Source organism: Hevea brasiliensis, chromosome 14 (assembly GCF_030052815.1).
Source record: "Hevea brasiliensis isolate MT/VB/25A 57/8 chromosome 14, ASM3005281v1, whole genome shotgun sequence".
In the NCBI taxonomy this organism is placed as follows: Eukaryota; Viridiplantae; Streptophyta; class Magnoliopsida; order Malpighiales; family Euphorbiaceae; genus Hevea; species Hevea brasiliensis.
In genome coordinates this window covers 16,159,955-16,177,505 of record NC_079506.1, presented here as the reverse complement: position 1 = coordinate 16,177,505, position 17,551 = coordinate 16,159,955, and the positions used below count along the sequence as shown (strand labels likewise).

Here is a 17,551-nt window from a genome sequence, read left to right as displayed (position 1 = left end):
ACTCTATTAATTTTTTATTATTCAATAATTTTAATATCAATTAAATTATTATTTAGTCAATCTATTTTAATAAAATTAATTAATTGATCATTATATTTTTAAAAATATTATTATTTAGTCCTCTATTTTTATTAAACTAATTAGTTGATCTTTTTATTTTAAAAAATATAATATTTTAAAAAATATATTCTTAAGTGGAAATAAAAAAATTTTATTATATAAAAATTAAATCTGAATTTATGTTTTTTAAAATTATTCACATCTTTTTATTAATTCTTTGAGCATAATTTTTATGCTTTTTTTATAGGAAAATAATTTTCTCGGATTATTATCTTGATTAAGTGGAAATTTAGGAGAATTGATTAAGCATTTTGAACAGACAATTTGTACCATTTTTCTATAAATGATGAAAATGGGTAGGGAATAAGATATATGGGAAGAAAGAAAAAAATGGGTACAATGAAATAAGAATGAGAGAGTTAGCACATTTTAGGTATTAAAAAAATAACTAGATCAACTAAAGAGTTAATCAAAATAAATTATAAAAATTAACTAATATATTTTTAAAACACGAGGATCAATTGATTAGTTTCATTAAAGTAAAGAGATTAAATAATAATTTAATCGATATTTAAACATAATGACTAATTAAAAATTAACAAAGGGAATAAACAGTTTAATACAAATAAAATATAAGGATTAAATAATATTGTAACACCCCTGATTTTTTATATATTATTATTGGGCTTCGTGTAGGTATCCTCAATTCGCGGAAATTCGACAGTTGTGGGATGCGTGAATTTACGGCGAACAGACCACTAGGAAAAGTCTCCGGTGGATCGAGGTTTTGGCTACCCCACCATTGTCAGGCATCCCGAGCGCGTTCCCGAAGTCGGAATCGGCAAAGGTAAACCCGAACCTTTCTTTTTCGTAATTTTCTAGTGCTTAAATAGGATTGAAAATCCATAAAATATTCGTGGTAGCTTAGAAAATTACGATTCTTTTTGCAATAGCTTAGTAATATTTCGAAGGACCGCGGGGCAGAGTTTTATAATTTTTAGAGCTTATTTGAGCAGTTTTTGCAAAAATGATTAATAATAAGGACTAAATTGAAATTTTGCGTATTGTGATGGGTGATTGATTTGATGGGCCCAGGAGGGGCTGTGTGATATGATTGAACTGTTGATATATGGATTGTGAATATAGAAGTGCGTTTTTTAGCCCTTTTGCAGGTTGGGTAGGTCCTAGGTGCGGGGAGACTCTGCGGATTTTTAACACGACTTAGGGCGTACTTGATCTTTTCTTTGTTTGTATTGAGTCAAATTTATTAAATAGATGTAATGTAATTGTCGGTGAGCCGGATGACCTTCTTCCTCCGCCCGCCACAGTAATTTGTCGTCAAGTTTGTGAGTAGAATATTAATTTTAATTGTAATTTCGATATTATTATATGTTCAAGCATGCCCATGCATCACTTATATGCATATATTTATGTAGTTAAACTCTAGGCACGAATTATGTTGCATTCATAACTGTTAATGTGCCATGAATGTTGTTGTGGTAATTTGGAGCAGTGTGCGTGCGTTGGCGTGCGTGTGATGTGGTGTGGACTATGGATAGGGCCAGGCGATCCACGGCTTGAGTAATCATTTGGGACCCGATCCTTGAGGGGTAGTCACGGCTTGAGTAATTATTTGGGACCCTCGATTTGGTTATTAAGTGGAAGTCAGAGCTTGAGTAATTCGGCACGGGTTGGATTTAAGAGAGCTGTATAGGGGATCAGCTCCCATATGTTATGATTGATACTACAGGGTGTGTCAGTGCTCCAAATTTCCTTTCTGATGTTATGATGTGAATTTATTGCTGATGTTGCACTTCATTCCACAGGTTGCATTAGTTTTAGATAGTTATAGAGATTATGGTTAAAATTGATATTTTACTCTCTGAGTCGAACGCTCACTCTGTTCAAAAATTTTCTGAGCAGGAGGATATTTTATTCTGGGTTAACCTGCTTTTATACTTCGCAGGTTGTTTATCGATATTTGTGTAATTTTATTTACTCCTAGAATTTCCGCATGTGTTAGCAGTAATTATTTGAATTTGGTCTGTAATATTATTATCATGTTGGACCTGTAAACTTAATATTTTAAGTCTGTTTTGATGGATTGGATGAGTGAGCTGAGCTCCCATTTATTATTATGTTGATGAGTATGTGGAGGGTGGTGAGCTCCCAATGGATTGTTTATTGTGTTTACAGTCGGGTGAGTCAAAAACTCCCCGTTGGTAAGTCCATTTTATGGCCGGACTCTGTCCGTTTGTTTTCTTGAAATTGGGCCCAAATGGGCCTCAGCATTGGGTAAATGAACAGTTAGGCTTACTACGGGCCTCGGGGGCTTTAGGCTGGCCCAGGTCCTAGTGCCGGTCCGGCCCATAGGTTGGGTCGTGACAAATGTGGTATCAGAGCTTAGGCTCCAGATTCATAGGGAAAAATTATCTAAGTGTTGGGAAGAGTCTACTAGGAGTCACATGCGGAGTATAGGATTACATTTCGTCTTTTCTGTAATTCTTTGTTTCTAGATTCTACGTTATACCTCGGAAATATAAGATTACCTCGATTAGTGTCTTGATTTTCGTGGAGTACAGAAATGTGAAATAGAGTTAGTAGACATGTGAGATCTATCATGAGGATACGTACTCCAAGAAATGTTATATTTTTGTCGGTATGGGTTTAAATGGTGTGCCCATTTCTGTAAGACACGAGTACATAAAAGTGAGTCTTAAAAATGCAGTTGCCTAGATAAGGATGAGGATACCACTCTTGGCGGTCATCGGTAGATGACCCGATCGAGAATAAGTTTGTGATAATAGAAGATTCGGGAGAGATAAGAAATTAGGAGACCTAGTGCATCGGGGCGTATCGTAGTAACTATACAATATTCTCGATGTCCGCTCTGTAGCTGCGATTCTGATGCAAACATGAGATTATTGTGTAGAGCTGCGTGCATCCCCGTGGTGCTCCATAATGAGGGTGTTTGAGATGGCTTGTGTTTTGGTACAGTTATGCGAGCGAGTTCTATATTTGCAGAGGAGTTGGGAACTCTGGCTAAGAGTTTAGAGTTAGAATATTGAAAGGTCACGGTTGGGTGATAACTAGAGTCGGTGACTCGATTACTGACATGAGCTAGAGTTTCATCAAGAGTTGCCATCAGACCAGAGGTTTCGGACTAGTTGCAAAGTAAAGGTGACACTTATAGAGTGAGAATAGTATACCTTGTGTGTATCAGTATGGAATAAAGTACAACTCTACTACCTAGAGAAGGTCGAAACTATGAATTGATGATTTATAGAGCTATGATATGATAAAAGAGTCATTAACTTGACATGGTTCTGGCAAGGTGGTAGATGTAGTACCTTTGTTGCAGCAAGTTAGGATATAGTCCTATCTTTTCAGAATGGATCGAAGGTTATTACTGATAATGATGACTTATGGAATAGTGTCCCAGATGGGACTGTAGAGTGTGGTAGAGAGTAGTTGGCTCGGGTATCCTGGAGAGGATACAAGTTCCATTATAGGAATCATATATAATCAGATCACGATGGATGTAAATCCTTTGAATTGGATGACGGGTTTGGGTGCCCGAAATCTTAAGTTTTGGAATTGAGTAAACATGGAAAATAATAATAATAATTATAATAAAAATAATAATAAATAAAATTACTGCAGAATCAGTTCTCGAGGTATTAAGGGTATTATGTAAGTTAAAGGATAAGAATAGAGATCATACAATAAAAGTATGACTGTAATTTGCTGAGTTCCTTTCTAATTTCAAATTATTCAAAACAATAGTATAATCTAATTATAATAGTGTTAAGAGTAATAAATTAGCGAAGATAAATCACAGAAGGCCAATGGATAAAGAAAGTGCAGAATGAAAGTTTGGGCAATTGATTGTAGATGCAATATAATCTAAATGCTAGTGGAAGTACTAGCTAGAGTGGTCAAAGGACCAAATCTGAGTATACGGACATATGATAACGCGATAGAGACTCTGAAGATATAGTTAGCAAATGCTATTATGTTAGGAAGAAGAATGGAACCAGGGATAGAATAGTCAAGTTCTATTTTGGGTAAGACAAAGGAAATAAATGAAAGGACAACCTAAAGAGCGCATAATAAAAGAAACAAAGTTAAGATATAGGATAGGCTAAGTGTTATTCTTGGCAAGGAGAATGACAAGGATGGAAAACCCAAAATGGGATCACATTAGTGAGAAAAGTGATGGAGGTATGGAATACAATAATAATGAGTAAATGTTAGAAGGTGTGCGATGGTATTGCGGACTACCTAAATAGGTAGAGAAAGAGAAGTTAGTAAGCAGTAAGTTGAATAAAAGTCAGTCTAAGGGATCAAATTAATGACCCTAGATAAGGGTGGAATTAGTGTTGGAAGAATTTATTAGTGAGAGAAATCTTTCAGGAATCAACAAAAGTTAAGGGCACAATAAAAACGATGATAGATATGAATCATAGGTCGAGTATAAGTAAAGTTAATAAATTATAAAATATTATGTCAAGAAGCAAAATTATGCAGTAAAGAGTTTATGCAGATGATAACTTATAGGTAGAGCATAATTGTGCTAGGAGATGATGAAATTTGGAGATAAAGACCAAGAAACTTAGGTGAAACGTTATAATATGACAATCGGGTGTAGTTGAATATAAGAGGATATTTTCTTTCTTTTCAAGTTTAGCTTGTGCTTTTGGTTCTAGAAGGTTATATAAGGAACAAAAACTGAGTCAAGGAGACCTAGTTATTGAGAGTTTAGTAGGCACAAATTCATACATAATTTCCTGATATGAGAATGACAGTAAGTGCATACCTAGTATTAAGTATGAAAGGACGAGCAGTAATGACAGAGTTAAATTGAGTTAGCTACTAAGGCTTGCAAATTGTTTTAAACTATGAAATGGAGGAAGTACTATTTATGGTTGAGATTCAATAGATGAAATTGTTCTTTGATGGGTAATTTGAGGTTGAAGTTTAGAAAGCTATGGGCGTATATATGATTATATTAAGGAGAATGAACACGTGAAGTATCTTGTTTGGAATTAAGGCATGACACATATTTCCTACAGTAGTGTTAGTTCGGATGGAACTTATAGTTTATGGGGCTCATATTCATCCGGGATAAGCAATTTCCTACTAAGGCTGATAGGGAATGATAATGTTACGATAGTTAAGTTGGAAAAAGGGGATACAAGAAAAAAAATTTTCTATGGGTAATTATAAGTGTTACATAAGGTGAAGAATGTCTTTGGTAGGAGTAAATCATAGGGTTAGAATTCTTGATGTAATGAATCTAGTATTCAAGATAAGACTAAGAAATAAAAAGAAAGTTAAAGTTGATGATGGGATAGACATCTTTGAAGGAAAAGGTGTAAGGATGAGATAGGACTAAAATTAAGGAATAAGTACAATGAGTTGAAATGATACCAACAATACCAAAAATAGGAAAATTGAAGTGGATAAGATGCAAAGGACAGGAAGAGAGCTCGATAGAGTCAGTTATAATGATGAGGATAAGGAGTGTCTAACCACTGCCCCTGTGTTAACACAACCTAAGATCGGTGAAGGATACACCGTGTACTGTGATGCCTCTAGAGTTGGCCTAGGGTGTGTTTTGATGCGGAATGGAAAAGTAGTGGCTTATGCTTCAAGGCGGTGAAGAGGCATGAGCGAACTATCCCACCCATGATTTGGAAATGGCATGTAGTCTTTGCTCTTATAATCTGGAGACACTTCCTGTATGGTGATGTGTGCGAGATTTACACCGACCACAAGATTTTAAAGTACATCTTCCAACAGATGGATTTATACTTGAGACAGAGGAGATGGATGGAGCTTACGAAGACTATGATTGCATCATCGGTACCACCACAGGAAGGCCAATGTAGTAGCAGATGCTTTAAGCGAGAAAATTTTACGCGGTTTGGCGCACATTTCATTGAGAGAAGAGCGTTGATTCGGGAGGTACATGAGTTGATAGATCAAGGTTTAATCCTAGATCTTTCGGATGAGGATACGTTGGCTCACTTTTGGTGAGGCTAGACTTGAGGGACGAGTTAGAGTTTCCCGGCCACGAGACCAACAATTGATGAAGATTATAGAAAGAGTACAGCAGGGTGAAGGTGGTGAGTTTGGATTTGCCAATGATGGCGCCCTAGTGCAAGGTTCTAGGATATGTGTGCCCAATGTGGACAACCTCAGGAATGAAATCATGCGAGAGGCACACTATACAGCATGCAGTGTCACCTGAGTTCCACCAAGATGTACCATGATGTGAGAGATAGCTATTGGTGGAATGGCATGAAGAGAGGCATAGCAGACTTTGTGTCCAAGTGCTTGACTTGTCAGAAGGTGAAGTTTGAACACCAGAGACCGTCAGGGAAGTTGCAAGAGCTCCCTATCCCAGAATGGAAGTGGGAAATGATTTCTATGGATTTTGTGACTGGGTTGCCTCGTACCACGCGAGGATATGATTCGATATGGGTAATTGTAGACCGCTTGACCAAATCAGCTCACTTCTTACCTGTAAAGACTACATACTCTGTGGCACAGTATGTCCGGCTCTACATTCGAGAAATAGTCAGATTGCATGGAGTTCCAACTTCCATAATATCTGACAGAGGGCCCCAGTTCACTTCTCGGTTTTGGAGAAAGTTGCAGGAGGCACTTGGCACACAGTTGAACTTCAGTACGGCTTTCCACCCTCAGACAGACGGACAGTCCGAAAGGACAATCCAAACACTGGAAGACATGCTTCGCATGAGTGTTTTGGATTTTGGAGGTCAATGGGATGATCAGCTAGCTTTGGTGGAGTTTGCCTACAACAACAGTTATCACTCCAGCATAGGAATGGCGCCCTATGAGGCACTATATGGAAGAAAGTGTAGGTCTCCTCTGCGTTGGACAGAAATGGGGGAAGCGAAGGTGCATGATGTAAACCTAGTGCAGTACACTTCAGAGATAGTTCCTTTAATCAGGGAACGATTGAAGCTTGATTTTGATGGCGAGAAGAGTTATGCGGACCCAGACGGAGGATGTGGAGTTTGCGATGGCGACTATGTATTCTGAAGATTTCTCCAATGAAGGAGTCATGAGATTTGGAAAGAAGGGCAAGTTGGCACCTCGGTATATTGGACCTTTTGAGGTTCTTGATAGAGTTGGAGCGATTGCCTACGGTTGGAGCTACCACCCAACCTTTCTCACGTTCATCCGTGTTTCACATCTCTATGCTCGGAAATACATTCCCGATCCTTCTCATGTACTGATCGGATGTAATAGAACTAAAGGAGAACTTGACATTTGAGGAGCGACTGTAGCCATAGTGGACTACCAAGTGAGGCAGTGAGATCAAAGCAGATCCCTATGGTTAAGGTTTTGTGGAGGAGTCAATCGGTGGAAGAGTGCACTGGAGTTAGAGCGGGACATGTGTAGCAAGTACCTTATCATTCAATGTATAATCATGTGCTTTATTACGCCTTGTGTAAAATTCGAGGGCGAATTTTTACGTAAAGGGAAGAATGTAACACCCACGATTTTTATATATTATTATTGGGCTTCGTGTAGGTATCCTCAATTCGCGGAAATTCGGCGGTTGTCGGATGCGTGAATTTACGGCGAACAGACCAGCTACCGGAAAAGTCTCCGAATTGGATCGAGGTTTTGGCTACCCCACCATTGTCAGGCATCCCGAGCGCGTTCCCGAAGTCGGAATCGGCAAAGGTAAACCCGAACCTTTCTTTTTCGTAATTTTCTAGTGCTTAAATAGGATTGAAAATCCATAAAATATTCGTGGTAGCTTAGAAAATTACGATTCTTTTTGCAATAGCTTAGTAATATTTCGAAGGACCGCGGGGCAGAGTTTTATAATTTTTAGAGCTTATTTGAGCAGTTTTTGCAAAAATGATCAATAATAAGGACTAAATTGAAATTTTGCGTATTGTGATGGGTGATTGATTTGATGGGCCCAGGAGGGGCTGTGTGATATGATTGAACTGTTGATATATGGATTGTGAATATAGAAGTGCGTTTTTAGCCCTTTTGCAGGTTGGGTAGGTCCTAGGTATAGGGGAGACTCTGCCGGATTTTCGGCACGACTTAGGACGTACTTGATCTTTTTCTTTGTTTGTATTGAGTCAAATTTATTAAATAGATGTAATGTAATTGTCAGGTGAGCCGGGACAGCCTTCTTCCTCCGCCCAGCCGCCACAGTAATTTGTCGTCAAGTTTGTGAGTAGAATATTAATTTTAATTGTAATTTCGATATTATTATATGTTCAAGCATGCCCATGCATCACTTATATGCATATATTTATGTAGTTAAACTCTAGGCACGAATTATATTGCATTCATAACTGTTAATGTGCCATGAATGTTGTTGTGGTAATTTGGAGCAGTGTGCGTGCGTTGGCGTGCGTGTGATGTGGTGTGGACTATGGATAGGGCCAGGCGATCCACGGCTTGAGTAATTGGGACCCGATCCTTGAGGGTAGTCACGGCTTGAGTAATTATTTGGGACCCTCGATTTGGTTATTAAGTGGAAGTCCGAGCTTGAGTAATTCGGCACGGGTTGGATTTAAGAGAGGCGTATAGGGATCGGCTCCCATATGTTATGATTGATACTACAGGGTGTGTCAGTGCTCCAAATTTCCTTTCTGATGTTATGATGTGAATTTATTGCTGATGTTGCACTTCATTCCACAGGTTGCATTAGTTTTAGATAGTTATAGAGATTATGGTTAAAATTGATATTTTACTCTCTGAGTCGAACGCTCACTCCTGTTCAAAAATTTTTACAGGCCGCAGGAGGATATTTTATTCTGGGTTAACCTGCTTTTATACTTCGCAGGTTGTTTATCGATATTTGTGTAATTTTATTTACTCCTAGAATTTCCGCATGTGTTACTTGATAATTATTTGAATTTGGTCTGTAATATTATTATCATGTTGGACCTGTAAACTTAATATTTTAAGTCTGTTTTGATGGATTGGATGAGGGAGCTGAGCTCCCATTTATTATTATGTTGATGAGTATGTGGAGGGTGAGCTGAGCTCCCCAATGGATTGTTTATTGTGTTTACAGGTCGGGTGAGTCAAAAACTCCCCGTTGGTAAGTCCATTTTATGGCCGGACTCTGTCCGTTTGTTTTCTTGAAATTGGGCCCAAATGGGCCTCAGCATTGGGTAAATGAACAGTTAGGCTTACTACGGGCCTCGGGGGCTTTAGGCTGGCCCAGGTCCTAGTGCCGGTCCGGCCCATAGGTTGGGTCGTGACAAATATATTCTTCAAAATATAGAGATTAAATAATAATTTTTTAAAATATAAAAATTAAATAATCCTTATAGAGATACATGTAAATCTTTAACTTTTACGGTTGAACTTGGCTTATTGTGTTTGGGAATGAGTTTTTTAAAGTAACCGAAGGTTTTTGAAGGTTTAAAAACCTTGAACTTTTGTTTGGGAGGGTAAAAGGTTTTTTAAAGTATGATTTTTAAAGGTTTTTAAAAATTCCAAAAATCTTCATTTTCTAACTAATCAAATTAGTGAGTCAGGTTTTCTTTTAAAAACCTTCAAATACTTTCAAAAAAAACCTTTATTTCCTTATAAACACTAAAAAAGTATGAATTTTCTAAAAATCATAAAAGATCTTATTTTGAAAAACTTTACTTTATTAAACTTTACTTTATAAAACTTTATTAAACGGAGGGTTAAGTGGAGACATGTTTGCTTTTTCTTTTTTTTTTGAGCAATGAATATTCCTGGATAACTTTAGCGCTCAGTCTTAAACTGTAGTGATCTGAATTTATATATGTTTACAAATTTCTGAACTGACATTCTGTTCGCTGATGTCAAAAAATCCTACAATTCAATAGCGGATGGGAATTCTCGGCTCTTAATTTTCTTTCATATCAATATTTTGTTATAGATATCAACTTGTCACAGTTCGTTTGGTAAGAACCAAACCGTGGTAACAGTTAAAATCGCTACTTCTAATTTAATTGAAGGGTAATCTTACCAGTTGTTAATCTAAAAATCCACAGAAAGTAACAGCACCAAATTAGGATCAGAGCCAACAAAACAAAACACTGTAAAGAAGCAACTCTCTTGTTAGTTTTTCAAGCAGTTAAAAACTTCAGTTGAACAGAACTTTGGGATCAGCCATGGTCACTTGACAACAATTGCCTCTCAATCAGAAACTTGCTAACAAATATATACAAAAACTTATCACATATATTTTTTACATATATTCAACATATGATTAAACTTCTCCTAATTTTGAAGCCTGATTCTAAGTTTCTTGATTTGCCGGAGCTCACCATAGAAGTAAGAAATGAAGCCCCAGAGAGACAAAACAAGAGAAATCACTTTCTCAACTCGTAATTTTTCGTGGTAGAACAACACAGCTAAAGCCTCTGTCACAGGCAGCAGACCAGAAATTATAATACCAGAGAGCAAAGAGGAATGACAGAAAATGACACCGACTGCTCCCATGAAGAAGAATTGCCAAAACACTGCAGTACACACCATTACCACATAATATTTTGCTCTCCCAAGCTCAAAGTCTCTTGCCTCTCTTGGAATTGCCTGCATCAAGCCATGCCAGTTAAATTATCTATTTTAGATTTCAATCTTAATTGATATTCAAAATTATCATAATGCTAAGGTAACCATTTCATATGTATGGAAGCCCAAAGTTCAGATAAATGAAATTTTAGCCAATTATGATTTCACATCCTTTTCTATGTTCTGATATCGAAATTGAACTAGAGGATGAGTATTGTTTTATCAAAAGAAACTTCCATTGAAAACATGTTTTTGAGTATATATGTAAGCTGGTGTGTGTGTGTGTGCGCGCGCGGGCGAGAGAGAGTGAGAGAGAGAGGAAACCTCAAAATCCTTGTGCAGAAGCATCCCAATGGTGCAGACTGCAGTAGCGAAGAAAGACAAAACCATCTGCATCTCCATAACTAGAGTGTAAGTGATGGTCTGCTTTGCTTTCTTATATGTCAACTCGATCAAGGGTAGCACAAACCCATAAAGCACTGAAGCTCCAAGCGTCATTAAAAACCCCATAATGTACTGTTTGTCGGTTTCATGAGCAGGGCGATCAGAACTAGCATGGAGGACTAGGACAACAGCTCCAACGGACAATAAGAAAATTGCATTAATGGTAAAAGGTGTGAACTTTTGCTTGACCAAAATATAAGCAAATCCAGCAGTAAAGCCCAGTTGGGTAGCAATTATAAGAGAATAAGTAGTGACGGGTAGAAGAGAAACACCGCTGGCAGCAAGAAAATCATCAAAGCCAGTAAGAACACCTATAACAGCACAAGCTAAGAAGAGGTGCGGGCTAATATAGAAAAGCTTGGTCCTGGAACCCTTTTTCCTTCGACGATACAAGTATGAAACAGAGAGAGGAAATATGATAAATGGCCAACCAGCTGTCTGCAGAAAGCATGATATCCAGACACCCTTACCACCTTTCAAGAAGTAGAGCCGCTGGATGAGTGGACCTCCGCAATTGCCTATCCCCAACATTGCACCGTTCAATACGAGCAGGAATTTCTTCAGGGATCTGCTCATCTTCTCTTCTTCACTTGATACTTGGTTATTACTAATGTCGGTCTCCATCTTTGCAAGCCAGTATCCGCTCTCTCATGAAGCACAATTCACAGAATGGATCCTGACGGCGATATTGCAAAAGTTCTCTATAACAGGCTTATTTGTACCTATTTAAACACACAAATTAAGTATGAAACATGGAGACATCAAAATGCTTGCAGGATATAAAAATAAGGCTTGCTAAATTTACATTGATTCATATCATGTTTACTTCTGGAAGCTGGAGTTGTAGGGTTACTGCCGCAGATAATCTATGAGTGATTTCCAGGTTTTGGGGGTTTACATGTCCAATCAGTAAGCTTCATTTGGACTAGAAAGAGAAATAGATTATTTCCAATGGATAATTGATTTTGAACACTCTATTGGAATTTTTTTTTTCTTTTTTATTCATTTACCATTGGATTGTTCAAATAGGAATTTTCCCACAGTGGTCGTATGATTGCCTTAAAAAGCGGAGATGAATATTGTCTTCCTTGGAAAACGCAAGGCGATTATACAAATTCTTGAATACCAGATACGACAATAAAATTCAAATCTTAATGTAACCATAATAAAGATTATTAGGAATCTTTGGAGATTTTACCCTTCCAAAATCACCTTCTAACAGATCATCACATAAGAACTTACATAAATACCATCCCTCTTCAGAATTCAGATGAATGAAATTTCATTTATCCCCATTTTCAGCCATATGATTAACATTTGATTGATCCAAATTTATTATACTCAGAAACATCACTAATAGTGGTGGCTGAGATTAATGGAGATCAAGGCAGTAGGAAAAAAAAAAGGCTAATATTTAACAGTTAGGAAAATAAACATTAATGGTTATGCAGTTATACAAGAAAAAGAATCATAAAGTTACCTCTTTGAACAAGATTTTCTAGGCTGCCACCACCGCAAAATCAAAGAACCCCAGAAGAATAAGAACCCAAAGCCCATTTTTGAAAGAAGACAGTCCTAGCAAATTATATGGTAGCCAAAGAAAGTAGCAGTATATGAAAATCCATGCAACTCCTCACCTAAAGAAGATAGCAGAAAGCAATTTCATACAAAGCAAGAAACGACGTAACAACCAAGACCCAAAAGCCGGTACCTTGAATTATTTTATGGAACTTGCAGTTTTTAATATTAGCCTTGAGAGGAGGAACTGGCCGCAGAAGACCCTGCCGTTTGAGGGACACGTATTGCTAGGAGCTCAGTGACTCTTTGTGGTACTGTAACGCGGGCAACAGCCAAAGTGGCCGCGGGCCGTATAATTTTTCTTGTTGGGTTGTAGGTTTAATTGACATTTGGAAATGGGCCGTGGACACTTATTATTAAGAGCTCAGTAACAATTTTCTTTTCTAATAAATTATCTATTTTAATATTTATTATTAAATTAAAACTAATTAATAATATAAAAATGATAATGAGAAGGGTTGGGAAAGAATCGCTGCTCCATCTCTATCCCGAGTGGTAAGAGGCAGAGGCGAGAACTTTCCTATGAGGGAGCGAGGCGGGCGAGTTTTCCCACAGAAACTCTTTTTATTTTTTATTTTAATTTATTATTATATAATATAAAATATAAATTAGAAACATAAGTTTTAAATATAATTTTAATAATATATTTATATTTTTTTAAATTATGATATTTAAGACTATTTATTTTATAAAAAACATTTTAAAAAATCATATTTTTCAATGTTTAGGATATAAAAAAAAATGAGTTAATGAAAAATATTTTCTCAATCAAAATAAAAATTAAGTAATTTTTAAAAAAAATAACTTTTTTTTAAAGGAAGTCATTTTTCATTATTTAAATTTTATTAATCTTATTAAAATATGAAAATACTTATATATATATATATATATATATATATATATATATATATATATATATTACATAAAAACATATCATTAGTTTAATATTATAATAAAAAAAATAAATGTCACGACCAGATCTCACAAATCGGATCAGCACTAGAACCTGCGCTGGCATAAAACCCCTGAAATCTATAGTAAGCTTTATTGTTCCCAATTCCATAACCAAGACTCAAAACTGAGGCCCAACATATATATAAAGTAAAATAAAATAAAAATATTTCATTTCAATTCGGGTCAACTCAACCCAATGATTATCAACTACTAAAGCGAGGAAAGTTCAGCTCAACCCTATTACCACAATTTATAAATTATTTATATATCATAAAAATTTTTGTCATTAAGTGAAAAATCAAAAACTCAATTTAACACTGTCTCTAATAAGATCTACAATAATGCTAACCAGTGTTATCAAGGCAAAAGGTGACACTAAGGCGATAGAGTATTCTATTGCCTTAGGCGAGAGGCGAGGCGAGGGCCTTTTTGAAGCGAGGCGCCATAACCTTAATTATTTAAATTATATATATATATATATATATATATATATATATATATATATATATATATATATATATACTTTTAAATAGTTGATAAGTAAAAAAACATATTAAAAAGAAAAAAAAAATATGATTTACACTATGTTTATATCTAAAATAAGAGAAATTGAAAATAGTGCATACCTGTATTTCCAGCTTAAGTATAAGATACAAGTGAAAGTATGAGACTGTAAAATTAAAATATATAGCATAAGTAAAAACACACATAATAATAAGAGATGTTAAAAAAAGAAATAGTTCATACTTGAATTTTCAGCAGATGTATATGATAAAAGTGACGCTATAAAATTATACATAATAAATAAAAAATTAGAAATAAGTTATAAGTCACATAATAGAAAATATAAATTATAAAAGTTCAGACATTAATACATAAAAATAAGTTGTAAGTCATAATAAATAAAATGCAATAAGTACATAAAAAACTTATAACTAAAACTACTCATCATCAAGATTTCTAAAATCATCTTCATTTTCAACAACGGCCATCACAAATTCTTCCTCCTCTTCATCATCTTCAACTTGCGAAGAGGATGCACCTGTCATTGCACGAGGCCTTCGAAATGATGGAGTTTCAACTGGTGGTGTTGATCTTGCAGTCGATCTTGATTCATAACGAGATTCAGAAACTCCAGCTGCTCTACCAACATCACCCCAGGTCAATACGTCATTCATGAAAAGAAGAGAATCATTATCATCATCATCCCCATCACCTTTTTCTAATTCACCAAGCAACCATTCATTACTCTCATCAATATTTGCCAAATCAATAGGTGTTGTGATATCCCCAAAAGTGTGTTGGCGTAGCAACGCTCTATTGTACTTCACATATACCAAATTGTCCAAGTGTTCTTGAAATAGCCGATTTCTTTTCTTACTATGAAGCTGTCATTTATTTTACAGTAACAAATAAGTTAAACTTCAAACTCAAAAGGCTCAAGATAAAATAACAAATTAAGAAATCTATATATATATATATTACTTACATGCTCAAATACACTCCAATTTCTTTCGCAACCACTTGCACTACATGTGAGACTCAGAACCTTTACAGCAAACTTTTGTAGGTTTGGAGTTGAAGAACCATATGTTTTCCACCAAGCAGCTATTAAAATATAGAACCAATGATTGTTAAATTCATGATATAAATTAATAAATGAGCAAAATGAAAAATTAATAAGAATTAAATTAATAACCTGGAGATTTGGTTGTTCTTCCTCTAATAGCTGAAGGAAAACCAAAGGTCCCTACAGCTGCCTTGTATTTCTCAATTTCATCAAGAATTATATCAACTTTTGCTGAATTTTTTTTCCATTTTATGAATGCATGAAAGCAATCCTGTATTGACCTCTTCATCAGATTCAATTCTCATCTTATTTGGATAAAAAAATTCAGGATTCAAAAAGTATCCAGCAGTATGCAAAGGACGATGCAATTGAAGTGACCATCTCGCATCAATAATCTCAAAAATGCTATTGTATTTCTCTTCATTGCCATTGAGTGAGTTGGCAATGGCTTCTTTAGCCCTATCCATGGCTTCATAAATATATCCCATAGTTGGTTTTTTTTCATTATCAACAAGTCGAAGCACACGAACAAGAGGACCGGAAACCTTAAGAGCATAAACAACATGATTCCAGAAGGCAGGACTCAAAACCGTCCTTTCACACTTTTTGCCTTTCACCTCTTTAGCCCATTTACTAGTTGTCCAACTTTCCAAAGTAAACATTTTTCTAATGTTGGCTTTCTGAAGATGAATCCTTCCCAGTGTAATAAAAGCAGTAGCAAATCTAGTTTGCCCTGGCCTTAGCAATTCTATTCCATTAGTAAACTTCCGCAACATATTTAGAACTCCTGAAGAGCCATATGTGAAACCAGTAAGCTCAACAGCTATGCGGAATGTTTCTTTGAAAACACGGATCTTAAAGATATCCTCCAACATCAAATCTATACAATGAGCTGCACATGGAGTCCAGTATAGATGAGAAAAATTTGCTTCCAATATTCTCCCTGTCATAAACAAGTAGAAAAATTCATTCCATTAATAATAAAAATAAAATGATATTTTTTTTAGTAATATAAAAAATTAAATAAAAATTTTACCTGCTGCAACATTATTTGATGCATTATCTGTAACAACTTGAACTACTTTTTCAGGACCAATTTCCATCAATTCTTTCTCAATCAAACTAGCCAACAATGCCGATGTCTTTGATTCATCACTTGCATCAACTGATTTAATAAATACACTTCCCTTTGGACTATTAGCCAAGAAATTAATCAAGGTTCTCCCTTTTCTATCTGTCCATCCATCACACATCAATGTACATCCATAATTTTCCCATTCTTCTTTATGAGACTCGAGAAGATCATTTATGATTTGCACTTCTTTATTAAGTAACCGAACTCTAACCTCATGAAAACTTGGAGGTTTCATTTCTTTCCCATAATTTCCAATTGCTCGAATCATTTCCCCAAAGCTATCATAATTCACAGCATTAAAAGCTATTCCCACATCATACATCCATCGTGCTATGGCAACACAAGCACACTCCCTTAACTCCTTTTTAGCTGGACTATTTTCATCAATGGTAATTTGCCTCATATTTTTTCCCAAAACAGCAGGTCTAGAGGAAAAATAACAGTCAATAGGCCCTCTACTACTTTGTGGTGGTAAAACTTTTAATTTTTTAAAAGCACTAGTACCTGTAACTTCCAGTACTTGCCTTCTTCTTTCACTGCCAATTTCTTGCATCAACTCTTCCTCTTCCTCATTTTCATCTAATCCCAGTACTTCAACATCATCAAATTCAGGTGGTCTTTCCATATTCATAATTGATTTTTGCTCTCTTTTTTTAGCAATGAATTCCTGCATTTGATTCCTTACATCTTCTGGACATTTTGGACACCGAATTACATTTTTGTAACCTCCAGCAAGATGTTGCTTGATTCTATTAATTCCTCCTTTATAAACTTTCATACAGTACATGCATTGAAGATCATTGGTATTGTTTTCACTAACTTGAATTACATGTGCCCATCCTGGGTCCGTTCTTCTACTACTAGCAGAAGATCCAGATGTATTATTCTTATCACCCATTTATAATCTAACAAAAAAATTAACAAGAATAAAAAATAAATTAATTAACAACAAATTAACAATATCCAATATAAATTAAATAAGTAATTAACAAGAATAATAAGTAAAAAGTAAAACAGTAAATTAATTAACAACAAATTAACAATGCCCATATAAATTAAACAATTAATTAATAAGAACAAAAAGTAAAATCATAAATTAACAATGCCTATATAAATTAAACAATTAATTAATAAGAACAAAAAATTAAATCATCAAATTAATAATAAATTAATAATACTATATAAAATAAACAATTAATGTCTAATTAACAAGACAAAAAGTAAAACTAATTAATCTAACAACT

The 17,551-nt window shown here is 35.3% G+C and overlaps 4 protein-coding genes across 5 annotated transcripts in view; all 4 read right to left on the bottom strand.

The window, feature by feature from the left end:
- The window catches only part of LOC110631969 (purine permease 3-like), a 92,300-nt gene extending 79,455 nt beyond the window's left edge, over positions 1 to 12,845 (bottom strand). Inside the window, exon 1 of the mRNA XM_058133938.1 lies at positions 12,782 to 12,845. The gene's annotated coding sequence lies outside the window, so the exon portion shown is untranslated. The remainder of the gene's footprint in view (positions 1 to 12,781) is intronic.
- Positions 10,289 to 12,688, bottom strand: LOC110631979 (purine permease 3-like). 2 transcript variants are annotated; one of them, XM_058133933.1, is made up of 3 exons: positions 12,551 to 12,688; positions 10,951 to 11,792; positions 10,289 to 10,647 (listed from the first exon to the last, which is right to left on the bottom strand). In XM_058133933.1, the coding sequence occupies exons 2-3, from the start codon at positions 11,692 to 11,694 to the stop codon at positions 10,333 to 10,335; spliced, it is 1,059 nt and encodes a 352-aa protein (XP_057989916.1). In that variant the 5' UTR covers positions 11,695 to 11,792; positions 12,551 to 12,688; the 3' UTR covers positions 10,289 to 10,332. The 2 variants fall into 2 exon arrangements, with proteins under 2 accessions (XP_057989916.1, XP_057989917.1); XM_058133934.1 differs by having other exon boundaries at positions 10,951 to 11,746; positions 12,551 to 12,618.
- A 1,698-nt stretch (positions 12,846 to 14,543) lies between the features above and the next one.
- Positions 14,544 to 15,582, bottom strand: LOC131172803 (uncharacterized). Its single transcript, XM_058134325.1, has 3 exons — positions 15,302 to 15,582; positions 15,092 to 15,210; positions 14,544 to 14,990 (listed from the first exon to the last, which is right to left on the bottom strand). Exons 1-3 carry the CDS (start codon positions 15,459 to 15,461, stop codon positions 14,544 to 14,546), a joined length of 726 nt encoding a protein of 241 aa, XP_057990308.1. The 5' UTR covers positions 15,462 to 15,582.
- Positions 15,467 to 17,205, bottom strand: LOC110641854 (uncharacterized). Its single transcript, XM_058134324.1, has 3 exons — positions 16,209 to 17,205; positions 15,534 to 16,115; positions 15,467 to 15,477 (listed from the first exon to the last, which is right to left on the bottom strand). Exons 1-3 carry the CDS (start codon positions 17,203 to 17,205, stop codon positions 15,467 to 15,469), a joined length of 1,590 nt encoding a protein of 529 aa, XP_057990307.1.
- Positions 17,206 to 17,551: the final 346 nt, after the last annotated feature.